At 48.7% G+C, this 14,744-nt stretch overlaps 1 protein-coding gene across 1 annotated transcript in view; it reads left to right on the top strand.

Annotated features, from left to right (window-relative positions):
* MYBBP1A (MYB binding protein 1a) overlaps positions 1-14,062 on the top strand; it is a 76,547-nt gene extending 62,485 nt beyond the window's left edge. The window contains exons 27-29 of the mRNA XM_044993607.1: positions 9,468-9,569; positions 10,446-10,570; positions 13,237-14,062. Of these exons, the coding sequence (XP_044849542.1) occupies positions 9,468-9,569; positions 10,446-10,570; positions 13,237-13,618 (609 nt within the window). The 3' untranslated portion in view covers positions 13,619-14,062. The remainder of the gene's footprint in view (positions 1-9,467; positions 9,570-10,445; positions 10,571-13,236) is intronic.
* Positions 14,063-14,744: the final 682 nt, after the last annotated feature.

Below are 14,744 nucleotides of genomic sequence, written 5' to 3'. Positions count from 1 at the left end.
GGGTGGAACTCCGTGCAAAATAGTTAATGGTGCAGCACTTTCGTTCTCCTCCTTCCATGGCAGGTACTTTTTAAAAATATAATATTACTGCAGCTTTTAAAGTTGCCCTAATTTGGGGACCTAGACAACATGACGGTGTTGCCAATGAAAAAGGAATAATAATACTTGCCACTCTACTAGCTCCATTCACCTGAGGTTCTCAAAGAGCCTTAGCGATGTTTATTAATAGTAATAATAATTGTACCTATTCTTACATGACTGATGAAAAGCACTGATCTGAAAGCACATTAAAAAAGGAGGGATCAGCCATCACGTTGTTGACATACTCAGTAAATAAAAAACATTTCACTGAAACCCAAGACTCCCAGCTTCCTGAAGAGTAGCACAATCAGCATTATCCCTGTTTTGCAGATGGGGAAACTGAGGCACAGACATGAAGTGACGTGCTCATGGTCATGCAGTGGGCCAGTGGCAGAGCCAGGAATAGAACCCAGGTCTCCTTAGTCCCAGTCCAGTGCTCTCTCCACTACTGCCTCCCCATTAAATCTCGCAACAGCACCGTGTTAGAGAAGTAGCACTATCCCCATTTTGCACATGGAAAAACTAAAGCACCGTGTTCTCAAATGAATTACTCAGGGTCACACAGCGGGTCCAGTGGCAGAACCTAGGACTCCCTCCACACTTGCTATATGTTTTCATGGAGCAGGGGTCGTGTATACATTGGCTTTGCAATTTATTGGCCAAATCGCTAGCCGATGTTGCTACATTATAAAGATCTAATTTCAGAGGCAGCTGCCCTGAATTCTCCTCACCTTGGTGCATTCCCTCACCCTCTTGTATCTGTAGAGCTCAGTTTTCTCTTTGTCCTACTCTGCTGCTGTCCTGCCTTTAAAGTAGTCTCATAGCCAGTGGCCCATTGATAAAATTTGGTTAGGAGTCCGTGTAATTCTAAGCCTTGGACAGATTGAGTGCATTTGTGGGGTACCCCCTTACCAGAGACCGCACTTTGCTTTTCTGTGGCCAAGTCTCTAATGCTGTGTGACCAACCCCCTGTCAGCTCTTGCACAGGATGCTGCAACTGAGGTTGTAAGTAGGTGTTGAGAGTTGAAAGCCAGAGGGAAATGGAAAAGAATTATGAGAAGTGTCACTGGAAAATTGGTACGTTTATTACTGAGCCTTTGCGGAAAACCTGTCCGTGAAGGTCAGTCTTTTCTTGGCTTGTAAACGGTGGTTTGCTAGTTGGTGGTTTTTTGTTTTTCATCTGCCTTCTCCTGTAAGTACATCCAGGGATGGCCTGGATTATTTTTAATTTCCTATCAATGTAGCATCCTGTACAAAGGGAAGGGTCAGCAGGCCGTGCTGCTGTTCCGGTGTTCAACCCATTGCTGTGCTGAGAAACTTGTGCCGAATTTGATATCACATCAGACCATTAGCCTGTCTACCCTGGAATGAAGACTCTGGCTATAGTCAATACCTGAGGTGTTCAAAGGAAAAAGCAAACATCCCATGCTGTGATACACCTGTCTGTGTGTGTGTGTGTGTGTGTGTGTGTGTGTGTGTGTGTGTGTGTGTGTGTCCCTCTACCCCCATGGGTGATCATTTTAGGTCTTGTCTACCTGGGAAAGTCCCCCCCCCCCCACATATAACCTGAGGCGTGAATTTAATGTTGATCTAGTTATGCCATTATAACACTCCATGTGGACGCTCTCTTATTCTGGTAGTAGAGTTGCTTTTGGGGGTTGGTTTATGTTGCTTAGGAAGAGGTTTAAGCTACACTGGAAAAAGCCACTAGTGGGATTAGAGCTTTCACACGGCGGGAGAGAGTGAAACCATATTACTGGTAAAACTTTCCCATGTAGACCAGCTTTAGTCTCCAGAGTGCATGACCTTTGATAACCTGGGTTGGTGTCTTAATTTGCATGGCTGTGAAAATCACCAAGTCCTGTTTTAAAAATGCATCCACAATGTGTGTCCTGCTGATCTCCTGAGCCAGTGAGTCCCTGTGTGTGTCTGTGGGCACATCTAGGCAGCAGCTTGTGTGGACGTGCCTGCGCTAGCTATACACTAGCCAGCTTGCTGAATGGCTGTGCAGATGCAGCAGTGCTGTTAAAGTGCTCTGTGCACACTAAATATGGCTGGGGAAGCGTTCAGTCGTGTTATTCCATCCCCTGCACTCTGGCTGTCTATAGCGTGTCTTTTTCAGTATTGTTATGTGGCTTTTAAAAACCCCAAAGCTTTAAACTCAGAAAAAAATTAAAATTTTCTGCGTGAACTTGTATTTGCAGATTTTTTTTCCATGTCTGCCAATATAAATGTTGCAGAGAAAATGTAGAGTCCTCCAGTGATCCTCTTTTGAGTGGGATCTGTTTGGTCTCTCATGTGGCCAGGGACAAAAGAGGGTCTAATTCGCTTCCTTCCCCACTCATTAACGACCGCGTCCCCAGTAACACTGGTCCTTTCCAGGCTAAGTAATTCTGCCCTGCCGTCCCTGCCTGCACCTCCTGCTTCCTGCACTATAGACTCAGAGACTTTAAGGTCAGAAGGGACCATTATGATCATCTAGTCTGACCTCCTGCACAACGCAGGCCACAGAATCTCACCCACCCACTCCTGTAACAAACCCCTGACCTGTGTCTGAGTTATTGAAGTCCTCAAATTGTGGTTTGAAGACCTCAAGCTGCAGAGAATCCTCCAGCAAGTGACCCGTGCCCCACGCTGCAGAGGAAGGCGAAAAACCTCCAGGGCCTCTGCCAGTCTGCCCTGGAGGAAAATTCCTTCCCGACCCCAAATATGGCGATCAGCTAAACCCTGAGCATGTGGGCAAGAGTCACCAGCCAGCACCCAGGAAAGAATTCTCTGTAGTAACTCAGATCCCATCCCATCTAACATCCCATCACAGACCACTGGGCATACTTACCTGCTGATAATCAAAGATCAGTTGCCAAAATAATTGGCAAAATTAGGCTATCCCCATCATACCATCCCCTCCATAAACTTATCAAGCTTAGTCTTAAAGCCAGATATGTCTTTTGCCCCCACTACTTCCCTTGGAAGGCTGTTCCAGAATTTCACTCCTCTAATGGTTAGAAACCGTCGTCTAATTTCAAGTCTAAACTTCCTAGTGTCCAGTTTATATCCATTTGTTCTTGTGTCCACATTGGTACTAAGCTTAAATAATTCCTCTCCCTCCCTAATATTTATCCCTCTGATATAATTTATAAAGAGCAATCATATCCCCCCTCAACCTTCTTTAGCTTAGGCTAAACAAGCCAAGCTCTTTGCGTCTCCTTTCATAAGACAGGTTTTCCATTCCTCGGATCATCCTAGTAGCCCTTCTCTGTACCTGTTCGAGTTTGAATTCATCCTTCTTAAACATGGGAGACCAGAACTGCACACAGTATTCCAGATGAGGTCTCATCAGTGCCTTGTATAACGGTACTAACACCTCCTTATCTTTGCTGGAAATACCTCGCCTGATGCATCCTAAAACCGCATTAGCTTTTTTAATGGCCATATCACATTGGCGGCTCATAGTCATTCTCTGATCAACCAATACTCCGAGGTCCTTCTCCTCCTCTGTTACTTCCAACTGATGCATCCCCAATTTATAACTAAAATTCTTGTTATTACTATCAGCTGCATGCATATAATTGGGCTGCATGGAATTCACCCACCTCTATAAATGGGAAGGAAAGGAAATACATTTTGAGGTTTGAGCCTAATTTCTCACCAGGTGTCTGGGGAGGAGATAATAAGCTGCCTCCGCCATAGTGTTGGTGGTAGCTACCGTTTTGTCAGGGAGTATGGTTTGACAGCCCTTCCTTAATGTACAAATGGAGAAGAGTCCTCAGATTCCACAGATGCTGCCTATGCTGGACCTGTTCCATGGGTAAACCGAGGTCTTCTGTCTTCAGGCCTATCCATCTGAAACCTTTTGCCCTTGCTGAAATTAAATGATTGAGCAAACTGTAGTTGGTTGGGGCCAAAGATGATGAGTGCAGGGGCTTGGTGGAACTGTGGAAGTGTTGTGCTTTTGTATCCGTGAGGTCATAGGTTAGGGCCTGGCTCATCTGTTGCAAAAGTAGTGAAAATCCGCCAGAGAGGTAGTGATTAGGATGCTGCAGGCTCCTTGAGTGACCTTCATCGAGTCACTTAGCCTGTCTGTGCCTCGGTTCCCCATCTGTAAAATCTGGATAGTAGCACTTCCTTACTCTCGGGGGTATCGTGAGGATAAATACGTGTGCTCAGATAGCGTGGTGATGGGTCCCATAAAAGTACCGAAGATTGAATGCTTTGGGTATTTTTTTAATTAGGCTGTTTGGGTTTTTTTTCTCTTGGCCCTAACTAGAGGAATCCTTTCTACTTGTGACTCTCTGTGTAACAATGAGGAAGTGAACTTCTCTCTAAACATTAGAGTGGACTTCCCGTAATTTGAAAAGCTCGCTGAGCTGTTTGCTGGTGCTGGAAAATAACCTTTAAAGCAGAAGTTTCCTTGGCAATGTCGGGGTGTACCAGGGGATGTGAGGCAGTGAAAGGTGCGTGTCTGCTGCAGACATCTGGCATAGTGCTCCATCACTAATCTGTATGTACATCCATCCATCAGCATTCTGGTCTGTTGTGTGGGAGGAGGGAAGGATGGGGATAGCGCGCGGCATGTGGAAAAAATGCAGCTTGGCTCTGAGGTTTGTTTGACTGAATGGAAGATCCACCCCACAGAGCAGTTCTCACTTCAAAAGTACCAGGCAAGAAGCGGTCCTGCTTGGAGCTCCCTCAGGCAGCAGAGTGACCCACGCTGAAATGTAAAGGCTTTGAGAAGTGTTGAACCTGTAGGGCCTGTTTCACTGCCCTGGTGTCTGTCTACTGACCACCCCCAGGGTATCCGCGGGAAGGAAAGGCATCTCTCAGGTTCGGGTACTGGCCTTGGACTCTGGAGATACCGGTTCAGCTCCTGCTCTGCCACAGACTTCCTGCACAACCCTGGGCAAAGACTTATCCTCAATGGGTACATCTACACTGCAGTAAAATACCTGAGGCACAGCCATGGCTGGCCTGGGTCAGCTGACTTGGGCTTGCAGGGCTCGGGCTACAGGGCTAAAAATCGCAGTGTAGACCCTGCAAGGGGTAATGGTGAAATCTCAGAGCCTGGGCTCCAGCCTGAGCCCAAACATCTACGCAGCTGTTTTTAGCCCTGGGAGCTCAAGTCAGTTGACCTGGGCTCTGAGACTGGGTGCTGTGGGGATTTGCATTGCAGTGTAGATATACTCTGTCTCTGATCCCCATCTGTAAAATGGGCATTGCCCCACCTCACAGAGATGCTATGGTTAAAGATAGCAAGGTGCTCAGATGCTACTGAAGGTATCTGAGAGAGGGAGACAGCTTGGGTTTTGGATCAGCTCGGCTGTTTGTTTTTTTAAACACCTGATGTAAGTTAAAGCTCTTGGCAGTAGGGAGAAACTCAAGGTCTTACACATTTTATACGACCAAGGCTCAGGTTCTGCAAACCCCTGCATGCAAGGTGACTCCCCATTGACTTCAGTGGAGCCCTGCACAAGGGCAGAGCTCCGGCAGCGCAAAGCAGCAGGATCGGTTCCCGGGTTTGTATTTTGTTCTGTTTTGTAAAGGTCAAATTTGTAGCTGGTTGAGGAGTGTGACTGCTCCTGATTTCACCAAGTTACCATGAGGGTACTTGCAAATCAGGTAACTGCATGTACACAGTGTATCTGTCTTACCTGCATGTTTAGTTACCTTGAATTATACCTGCTATAATTACCACAGGAATTGTGTCTCCAGACTGGATATGCAAGTGTGTGCCAGTTTGGCCCCAAGAGTTATACTAAACGTGGGAGCGAGCCTGTGACCTGTTTTTAAGAGGGAAGTTGAGGGCATTTCCCTTCTGCTTTCCCTTCCCTTCTGAAATTTCCTGGCTACAAATGTGCAATAACTTCCTAGCCTGGGACTATATTTCTCTGTGTGTGTGTGTGGGTGTGGGGGGGGAGGGGGGGTGTTTCTCCATCTCCCAGGTATATACTTTGTGTTATCACTTCTATGGAGGTTACATGTGCTATTTGCTGTCAGTTGTACTTCCATGACCCCGCACTGCTGTAGTATCTGAGCCCCTCACAATCTCCAGTCTCCTCGCCTCTGTGATGGAGGCATGTGGTGTTATCCCCATTTCACAGAGAGACATTGAGGCACATAGATACTTGCCTAGGATTATACAGGAAGCCTGTGACTGAGCAGGAAATTTGAACCCAGGTGTCTCAAGTCCCAGGCTAGTCCCCAACCCACCAGACTGTACTTCCTCCTACTCTGTTCCTCTGTTGAAGACCGTTTTTTTGTCTCTCTCACTGGCTTTAGTAACACAGTAAAAATAGTGAATTGGAAAATTCCAGTTGTGCTTTGCACTCCAGACAGCAGCCCTGTGCGCGGTAAGAAATGCCACACGCTGCCTTCAGAGGCAGCAGATCCCCTGTGAACGTGAGCAGGACGAGGCAGAGACTGTGCTGCTGGTATTTGGCTTGGAGTGAGATGGGAATTCCAGCTGTGAAAACTGCCTTCGTATTTTTTCCTCTTGGAGAATGACCTGCCCAAATATGCTGACAACTCAGATGTGCTAGAATGATTAACTGGCGAGGGTGTTGCTGAGCTGAAATCTGAGCTGAGTTTCCTTAAGTGGCACTGGTGGTTCTTAGAGTAGCGACAACGGAAGCAATAGGAAATACTGGGATTGGCCAATAGTGCCAGTGTGGACATAAAGGGTGTAAGCAGCATTTCCCGTGATGGTTAGAGAGGGTGCCGGGGTAATTTGATCAGTAAGCTGTCCTTGTGAAGGATCTTTAACTACAAGTTCCATAAGCTTGGACAAGTCATTTCACCTCTCCATGGCTCTGTTTTCCCTTGTATAATAGGAGAATATTTATCAGCTTTGCAGGGGTTTAGTTAGTATCTCGTAAGGATGCTACAGATGCCTGAAGTATTGTTAGAATAGTTACATATTTGCTGGATATGCGGCGTGCCATTTGTTATTGGTAATCACTTTTGCGTTACATTTGTAAAATATATTTTAAAAGTTTGAGCCTTCAGTAGTAGAAATTGCACACCATACAGTGACTTGCGTACCTAGACAGACTGTGGAGTTTCTTTCATGGCGTTTTGGGGGGGGGGGGGGGGAGAAAACCAACCCTCATGCAGACCTGTGATGTACAGTCTGTGCTGCAAATGGCAAGAATACTTGGGCTGATATTTTTCAAAGCTGCTGATGGGATTTGGAGACAGTTCTCATTAAAATGCGCTGACCCACAGCTGGGAAACAAACTCCTTCAGGGACTGAGGACCATCAGAAACCTCACCACCTTCCATTTCAAATGCAAAGCACATTTCGTTGGCCTGCCTTCTCCAATGTAAACACACTGCAGCATGTATAATAACTTAAAAACCCCTCCCTTGTGCTCCTGTCTCCCTCTGCAGAGAGGATGAGAGGAATAAACGCTTGTGACAGAAGTTAGTCGCCTCGCGTAATGCATTGCTGGAAGGTGCACAGATACTGCGGTGATGAATGCAGTGTGAGATGCGACGTAAAATAGAATGGGAATTGGGTGTCCAAGGCTTCCTAGGCAACTTTCATCATCCCAGCTGTAATGTGCACAAGGATTCTAATACACTTACGTGCTTTCACACTTGGAGGAAAATATCTTCATTGCCCTTGTCAAAAAATGAGCACAAGCTGGACGAGAAACCCAATTAAATCATTCATTAAAATCATTCTCTCCAGCTTCTGCACCATTAAAGTTCGCACAAGCTGTAAGAATTAATATCTGCTTCTTCTGCGCTGGGTGATTGGCAATCATTTGTCTGATTGAGCTTATCACCAATAGGTGACTGTAGGTTTATTTTTTTTAATGTAAAAATGATTGATTTAAATCATAGTATTCTCCTCCACTGTGCCTTATTGATAACTTGCATAATAATAATACCAGGATGTAAATCTGAGCCTAAACTTTCTCCACCAGCCTGACTGTTCTGCCTTGTCTCTGCCTCTGCTTTCCTCTAGCCAGATGGCCATGCGGCTCTCTCCACAGCAGTCCGGATTTGTTGACCTTCAGAGCCTGTGTCATGGCTTTCGAGGGGAATTTTTCTTTTCTTTTCTTTTTTTTTTTTTCAGCATGGTTATTCCTTGGGGGAGTTGCTGTTTGGTTTGTTCCCTTTTCACTGCATTAGTTGTAATTGCCTGAGGTACTGCGGATGTCAAGATAGGAGTGAAAACTCTTGTTGGAATGTTGTTGTTTTTTTTAAAAAACCTAAATCAATAACTATTCTGCTGGAGTTGAGAAGCCGCCGCCCGCCACCATAGAACATAAGGTGTGCAGTGAGGTAGCAGCACTGAGGACTAAGGCTGAGATTTTGTCATGATATTTTTAGTAAAAGTCACGGACGATAAAAAGAAAAATTTACAGAAGCCTGTGACCTGTCCGTGACTTTTACTAAAATATCCATGACAAAACGGGGAGCTCAGCCACGGGGACCCGCTCCCAGTGAGGGCTCGCAGCTCCAGGGTCCCCCACTGCCCGTGGTGGCTCAGAGCTCTGGAGTGCCCATGGCGACCGGGAGCTGTGGGGTACCCCCACCAAACGCAGCTCCTGGCCGCCAGGGCTGAAGTCACGGCGGTCACTGGAAGTCACAGATTCTGTGACTTCTGCGACCTCCGTGAAAAACATCGTAGCCTTATTGTTAACTCCACTATAGACAGATCTTTACTTGGGCACCTGCCTGCAGGGTTCTAACACCTGTAACCAAAGACCCAGCATCTCTGTGCGGGGCGGCTGCTGCTGCCACCCTTCACACTTTGTTTTCCCTTCTTCCCCTCGTAAATAAATCTGGCCTCCTTTTAACCTGTCTCCGCGTGTGGCTCTGCTTTAAGGAGAACCATACTGGTGTCTCAAAGCCTTCAGTGCATAAAGGAAATACAGAGAGAGCTTTTTTTCCCCTCTCCTTTGTGGTGAATACGCTTGATTGACAAGATCTCTCTTGGGACTGGCGATTGGCGCTTCCTAACATACGTGTTAACAGAGTTTTGCATTAGCACGTTGTGTGTATATCCCCGGTCCTGCTGCTGTTGAACTGGATGGTGGTCTCTTAGTAGAAGCTATTTTCCAGCAATGGTCATCTCCTTTTAGCGGGTGAGATATTAACTTTCCTCTTTTATCCAGCATACAGTAGTAGGTCTCTGATTGCTGCAGTCTCCCAGCAGTGCAGGATCGTGCCTTGCTTTGTTCAGTCACGTTTATTAACCCAACCGATAACGGTTCCCGGCACTTGTCATCTTAGGCTCTCCTGCAGCCTGATGCCTCTTGTCTCTCTGAGTGTTTTACTGATGTTTTAAACCTGCTAATCGCTTGTTGTCTGCTTTCTCTTGAGGGAAGTTCTTTGTTTTTCAGTTTGATACACCGTGTTCTTTCCTTCCTTTGCAGAGTTTGAAGGCAGTGAGTGAATTCAAGGTGAAAGTTGACCAGGAGAAGGTCATTAAGTGTTTGGAGCTGTTGAACTTCCTCATCAAAACTGTGAACCAGCAGGTGAGCCCAGACTTTGGCCGAATTTGTGATCCCTTCCAGTTTCAGTCCATCACACATGCTGTTACAGGCTTGATGCTTCAGTCAGTAGCTGTCCTGTTTGCATCCTCCGTGAAGGCCTGGGTTTCCAAGAGTTGCACTGGGGTTTTAACCACATGGCTCCCACTGAAGCCAGTGCAAGTCCCATGTCTATAGCCCTGTACCGCTTGTAGAAAATGAGTTAGTAGCTGGGTCTGATGGCAGAAAAACCCTTAACAGCCACAATAATTATAATAATACCTAGCTCTTATATAGGGCCTCTTCAACTGGCACTGCGTGGACAAGTCACTTCCTCTTTTCCCGAGCCTCAGTTTCCCCATCTGTAAAATGGGAATAATGAAACTGCCCTAGGGTGGGACGCTGGGTGATAGTTATGTTATTATATGAAGAGACAGAGCAGAAAGCGTGATTAGCTTTGGTTCCAAAAAAGGATAAAACTGCATTAAAGGCCCCTTACAAAAATGCTTTCCTAGCATCCCTTTCTCATGCGAGCAATACTGTGGTGTTACAGGGGCATTATGGGACTAGGAATGGGAGGGAGGGTGTCCACGGGATGGCAGATGGGTTTGAAACCAGGGTAAGCCACGCAGGTGCAAGTCAGTTTTGACCCAGATGCAATGTCTTTGCACTAGAGGTGTGTACTGGGGCATTGTGCCCCCTAAGATAGACAGTCCCTAAGGAAGGGGAAAAGCCTAATGGCTGCTGGGAGCTGGGTGAGGGTTGGGATTTGCCCGTTGTAGCTTTTGGTTTAAGGAGTAGCTGGGTGCAGCGCCACTGTGAGCGAGGTCTGAATGCAGTTCGCTGTCGGTCTGTCTTCATTTGCTACAATTCTCCTTGCAGAAGCTGAATGTGGAGTTGGCGGAGCTGAGTCAGACGCTGCAAGCTCTGAGCCAGCAGGAGGGGTTTGGGAAATCCGTGCGCCTTGACAGTCTCTACTGGAACATCATGAAGCTGCTGGGATTTGCGTATGTACCCTCAGCTCCGGGGCCTCTACGCCAGTTTGTGCCTCGGGCTTTCTGTGCTGCTCTGGCTTCTCAGATTAGGGAAATAGGAACAAACAGATCAGTGCCTTTGCCGTATAGGAGAGTGGGTAGAGACTGAACGTCAGCCTGAGCTGAGCTCATGGGGCTGGTGGAGTTGGGACCTCGTTAGGCCAAGTGCAGTGTGTACAGGTGTCTTGTCAGCCCTGGGGGAAGGATAACAAGCTCTCCCTGACCTCAGATCACCTTCAGTTAGCAGCTGTGCTGTCTCCAGACACTTCACTGGGCAGTGCAGACCGGACCAGCCGTGTGTGTATGACCAGCTACTGTGAAGGCCGGGCTGGACGAGGAGAGCAGAAATACCCAACCGGTGGGTATTTCCCGTACTCCAGCTGCCCAGGGAAGGGTTTGAGTAGCAAGCAGGTCAGCTGTTTCAGAAATGACTTGTGCTTTTGGGTGCCCTGGTTTCTGGATGCCCAAATTAAAACGCTTTAGTGGGTAGGGTGCCCAGATCCTTCTAAGGTGCCTCAAGTTAGAGTCTCAAGATCGCTGGTCACTTGTGACCATTGCAAGGGAAGAGCAGATCCAGAGGGCGAGGTCAGCTGGTTTAGGTGACTGTTTTAGCGCCTCTCCCCCCCCCGCCCCCCTTGAGTTCTGTTACCTCATGTGAGTCTCTGAGTAGGGAGTAAATTAGTTTCCGCATCCCTCAGCAAGGCTTTAAAACCCTCTCAGAATAACAGGCTGGGGGTCAGGCACAGGGCTGAATGTGTCTGTTATATCTCAGACCAAGCGGTGTGGTTGTTGGGCTGTATTTAACTTCTGGAGAAAGAAATGTTGTGCTCCTGGAAATCAGTCTTGTTTTCAGGCTAAAATCAAACTTTACAGCTTTGCCACTTCCTGGTGGTGGCATCAGTTTAATTATTATGCAGACATTAGAAGCCGTGGTCCCAGCCAAGGGCTGCTCTCCGTCTAGGTTATAATTCCTCCATGGCAGTAAGGTGATCTGTAGGGGAGGGACTTGTGGAGTGTGTGTGACTCATTTCACAGTATGCACAGGCATGCAGTTTGGGTTTTAAGCCCGTCGAAGTAATTAGGATAAATCCCTAAAAACATATTATGTCCTGCTAATGCAGTAGTGGAAGCTCTGGTAGAGCATACCAATGACGGAACAGAACTGGCACTCTTTATTCACAGCTGAAACCACTGCTAGGCAGTCTCTGTCTCTGATCTCCTGCCTGAGTTTACAGGGCCCAGCTGCCGTAACCAGAGACAGAGTGGAGTGTTGGTGGCTAATGTGCCAACTAAGGAACAAAGTGAAATCCAATTAAGTTAATGAAGCGGGGGGTTGTGATACTTTCTCCCCCTTCAAGACACCTGCTCATTCTTCAGCCTAACTCAAGGGCGTTCTGTCTAAGTGATGCTGAAGGGTCGTGTTACAATGGCGGATAACAAGAGCGAATGCTGTTACCTAAACGACCAGCCTGGCAGTGCCTGGGGGAGGTTTTAGGGATTCCAAATCTTATTCCCTGCATCGTTCTTGGATTGTGTCAGTTCCTTGGGCCGGCACCAGGGGGATGGAGGTGTCGCAGCGCACTGAATGGTGCAGTTTGGCTCCATCTTTCCCGGGTGGAGTCACTGATGGGCAGCCCTGAGAACCCGAGACCTCTGCAGTGAAGACACTCTGACTTGTACGCTCTTGAAAACAGTTTTCTGGATTAAAAAAAAAGGAGAGAAGCCAGGGAGATTCAAGACTGGATCCTTTCCTGAATCCCTGCTCCGTGCGTTCCGAGAGACACGGTAACTGATAGCAGTGCTGTAACCTAACTGGTCCAGCAGGCAAATGGACCTGGATTAACTGTCTAGGCACCCCACTGAGTCACACTGTCTCCAGAGGAGTTTGGGGGGTGGCCGAGTTTGCCATAGGCTGGTGTAACTTAGCAGGGTTAGAGGTGACTCAGTCGAAGTGTCGGTTGGGATTGCTGGCATGCTGAAAACTGCCCGGACCTCCCTCCTCTGTCATGCCATGCGAGGACAAAGGGCACTAGATAGAATCAAAGGGGAGTGTGGTTTCACATAGCGTCTTGTAAACATGGCCAATTGCTGCTGCTTCACGAATGGATTTATACAGGGTGGTGGGGCTAGCATCTCCGCCATGGAAATATTGTGGGGCCTCACCCCGGTGGGAACTTGCACATGCCTGGGCCTGGAATGAGCCCAAAAGTTAAGTAGGAACCCCTGGGATCCTCCTTCCCATCTTTGAGCTGGCTGCCCCCCATCAAGTCCCTCGCTTCCCCGCCTGTCCCCACTCCCCACACTTGTGTACGCAGAGAGAGAGACACGTATACAGCACTGTTCATTATTGGAGCTGGGGTTGCCTTCCTCTGAAGCTGTTGTTTATCTGCTTGGATTCTGGCCCCGCTGGGGCTGTTGTATGATCCCATGGAGCAAATGTTCAGAGAATGTAACGGACTCTATGGGATGCTGAACGTAGCTAACCTGCTCCATTCGCTTGCTATTTACGCTTCCCGTGACACGCTCGTGCTTCCGCTTGCCGTGACTGGCCCATACTGCCATCCATAGGGGGCAGGCTGTGCCGCACGTCACCTTCCTAGCTGGAACGTGCCATGATCTCTGGTGCTCTTGGTTTGCAGGCGCCCCAAAAAGGAGAAGGCAGTGGCCCGGCCTGAGCACACCCCTGGAGCAAAGCCTCTCAAGCGGAAGAAGAAAGGCTTCCTGCCAGCTACCAAGAAACGCAAGAACCGCAAAAAGGCTCTCCAGGAGAACGGGGCGGAGAGCGGCAGAGAGGCAGGCCCCGAGAACGGGGCGGAGAGCGGCAGAGAGGCAGGCCCAGAGGGAGGGCAGGCCGCAGCACGGAAGAAGAACAGAAAGAGGAAAGGAGGAGCAGGAAAGGCAGGTGCAGAGGGCCCTTCGCCAAAGAAGGCCAAGGGGAGCCATGGCCAAGAGCCTCAGGGGAAGCAGGGTAAAGCCAAGAAGAAGAAGAAAGCAAACAAAACACCAGCTCAAAAGGCGTGAACTCTGGACTTACTCAGACCTGGCTGAGATGTTTTAATAGCTTATATATATTTTTGCACCATCCCATAGTTTTAATAAACCATCTGTCGTGCTGACCCGTGCGACCTGCCTGTCTGATTCGTGCACGGGGACTCTTCTGAGTGCAGGGTGTCGCTGTCTGCCGAGCCTCAAACCTGGGGTCAGAGAGACACATCCCTGTCTCCGACCCCTCTGCACGTGCCCTCACGCTCTCTGCTCTGTAACCTTGATGCAGTAGCTGTGTGCCCCCAGGTACCATCCTCCTTTCTGCCAGGGTGATTGGCTGGGGTAGCGGGAGCTCTTGTCTCGCTCATGTCTCTGCTTTGCCAGTGGTAAGATCTGTCTGTTTCAATGGGGATTAGCCAGGTAGTTGGCCAGTCAATCAGTGCTGGAGTTCTGGGGTCAAGTTCTCACATTCTGCAGGTCAGAAACGGTCTGTTACAGTCCTGGATGGACATTCATGTAAGTTGCTATGACTGGAGAGGCAGGTCTGTCCCTCTTCCCCTCCAATCCTCCAGCTGAGAACTGCAGGGGTTGATTCCTTTTAGCTCTCCGGTGCGGGTCTCCGTCCCCACAAGCCGACGGTGCAGCCTCTGCAGTGGTTCTGGTCCTTGCCAGCCTGGGAAGCGGGAGCTGGGCTGTGGGCCAAATTCCCAGCAGGTGTAAGTGACCCCTTGGTGTTGAACCCGCTTATGCCAGTGCTGAGTGCTTCCCATTCGGGTGCCGAAGGAGCCCTCTTGTGCTGTGAATGCAGTGGCCTCTGTCGGCCACGCCAGAGTGACACCCTCCCTGTCTCCCTGGCCTCTGGTGAAGCAGCATTTACTGGGAGGGTTGATATTGGGCCAGGCACCCTGGTTCCCTGGGGCTGGGATGTGGGTTCCAGCACTGCTGCTTCTGAACTGCTTTGCAGCTGCTGGGGTCGGCATTATTGACAGACCTGCCCCAGATCACAGGTAGGTCACATCCCTCCAGGTTTCCACCCTGCATGAGGGATTTCTCCACAGCAGCTGGGGGCCCTGGGCCAGGCAGCGGATGCGCATGCACTGGGAGTCCCACCTGAAACACACTTTCCCCAGGAGGTGGGGAGAGCTTGTTCATTTGTGGCCTC

The sequence above is a fragment of the Mauremys mutica genome, chromosome 19, assembly GCF_020497125.1.
Source record: "Mauremys mutica isolate MM-2020 ecotype Southern chromosome 19, ASM2049712v1, whole genome shotgun sequence".
In the NCBI taxonomy this organism is placed as follows: Eukaryota; Metazoa; Chordata; order Testudines; family Geoemydidae; genus Mauremys; species Mauremys mutica.
The sequence above is the reverse complement of the archived record's forward strand: the minus strand, read 5'-3'. Positions and strand labels throughout refer to the sequence as shown.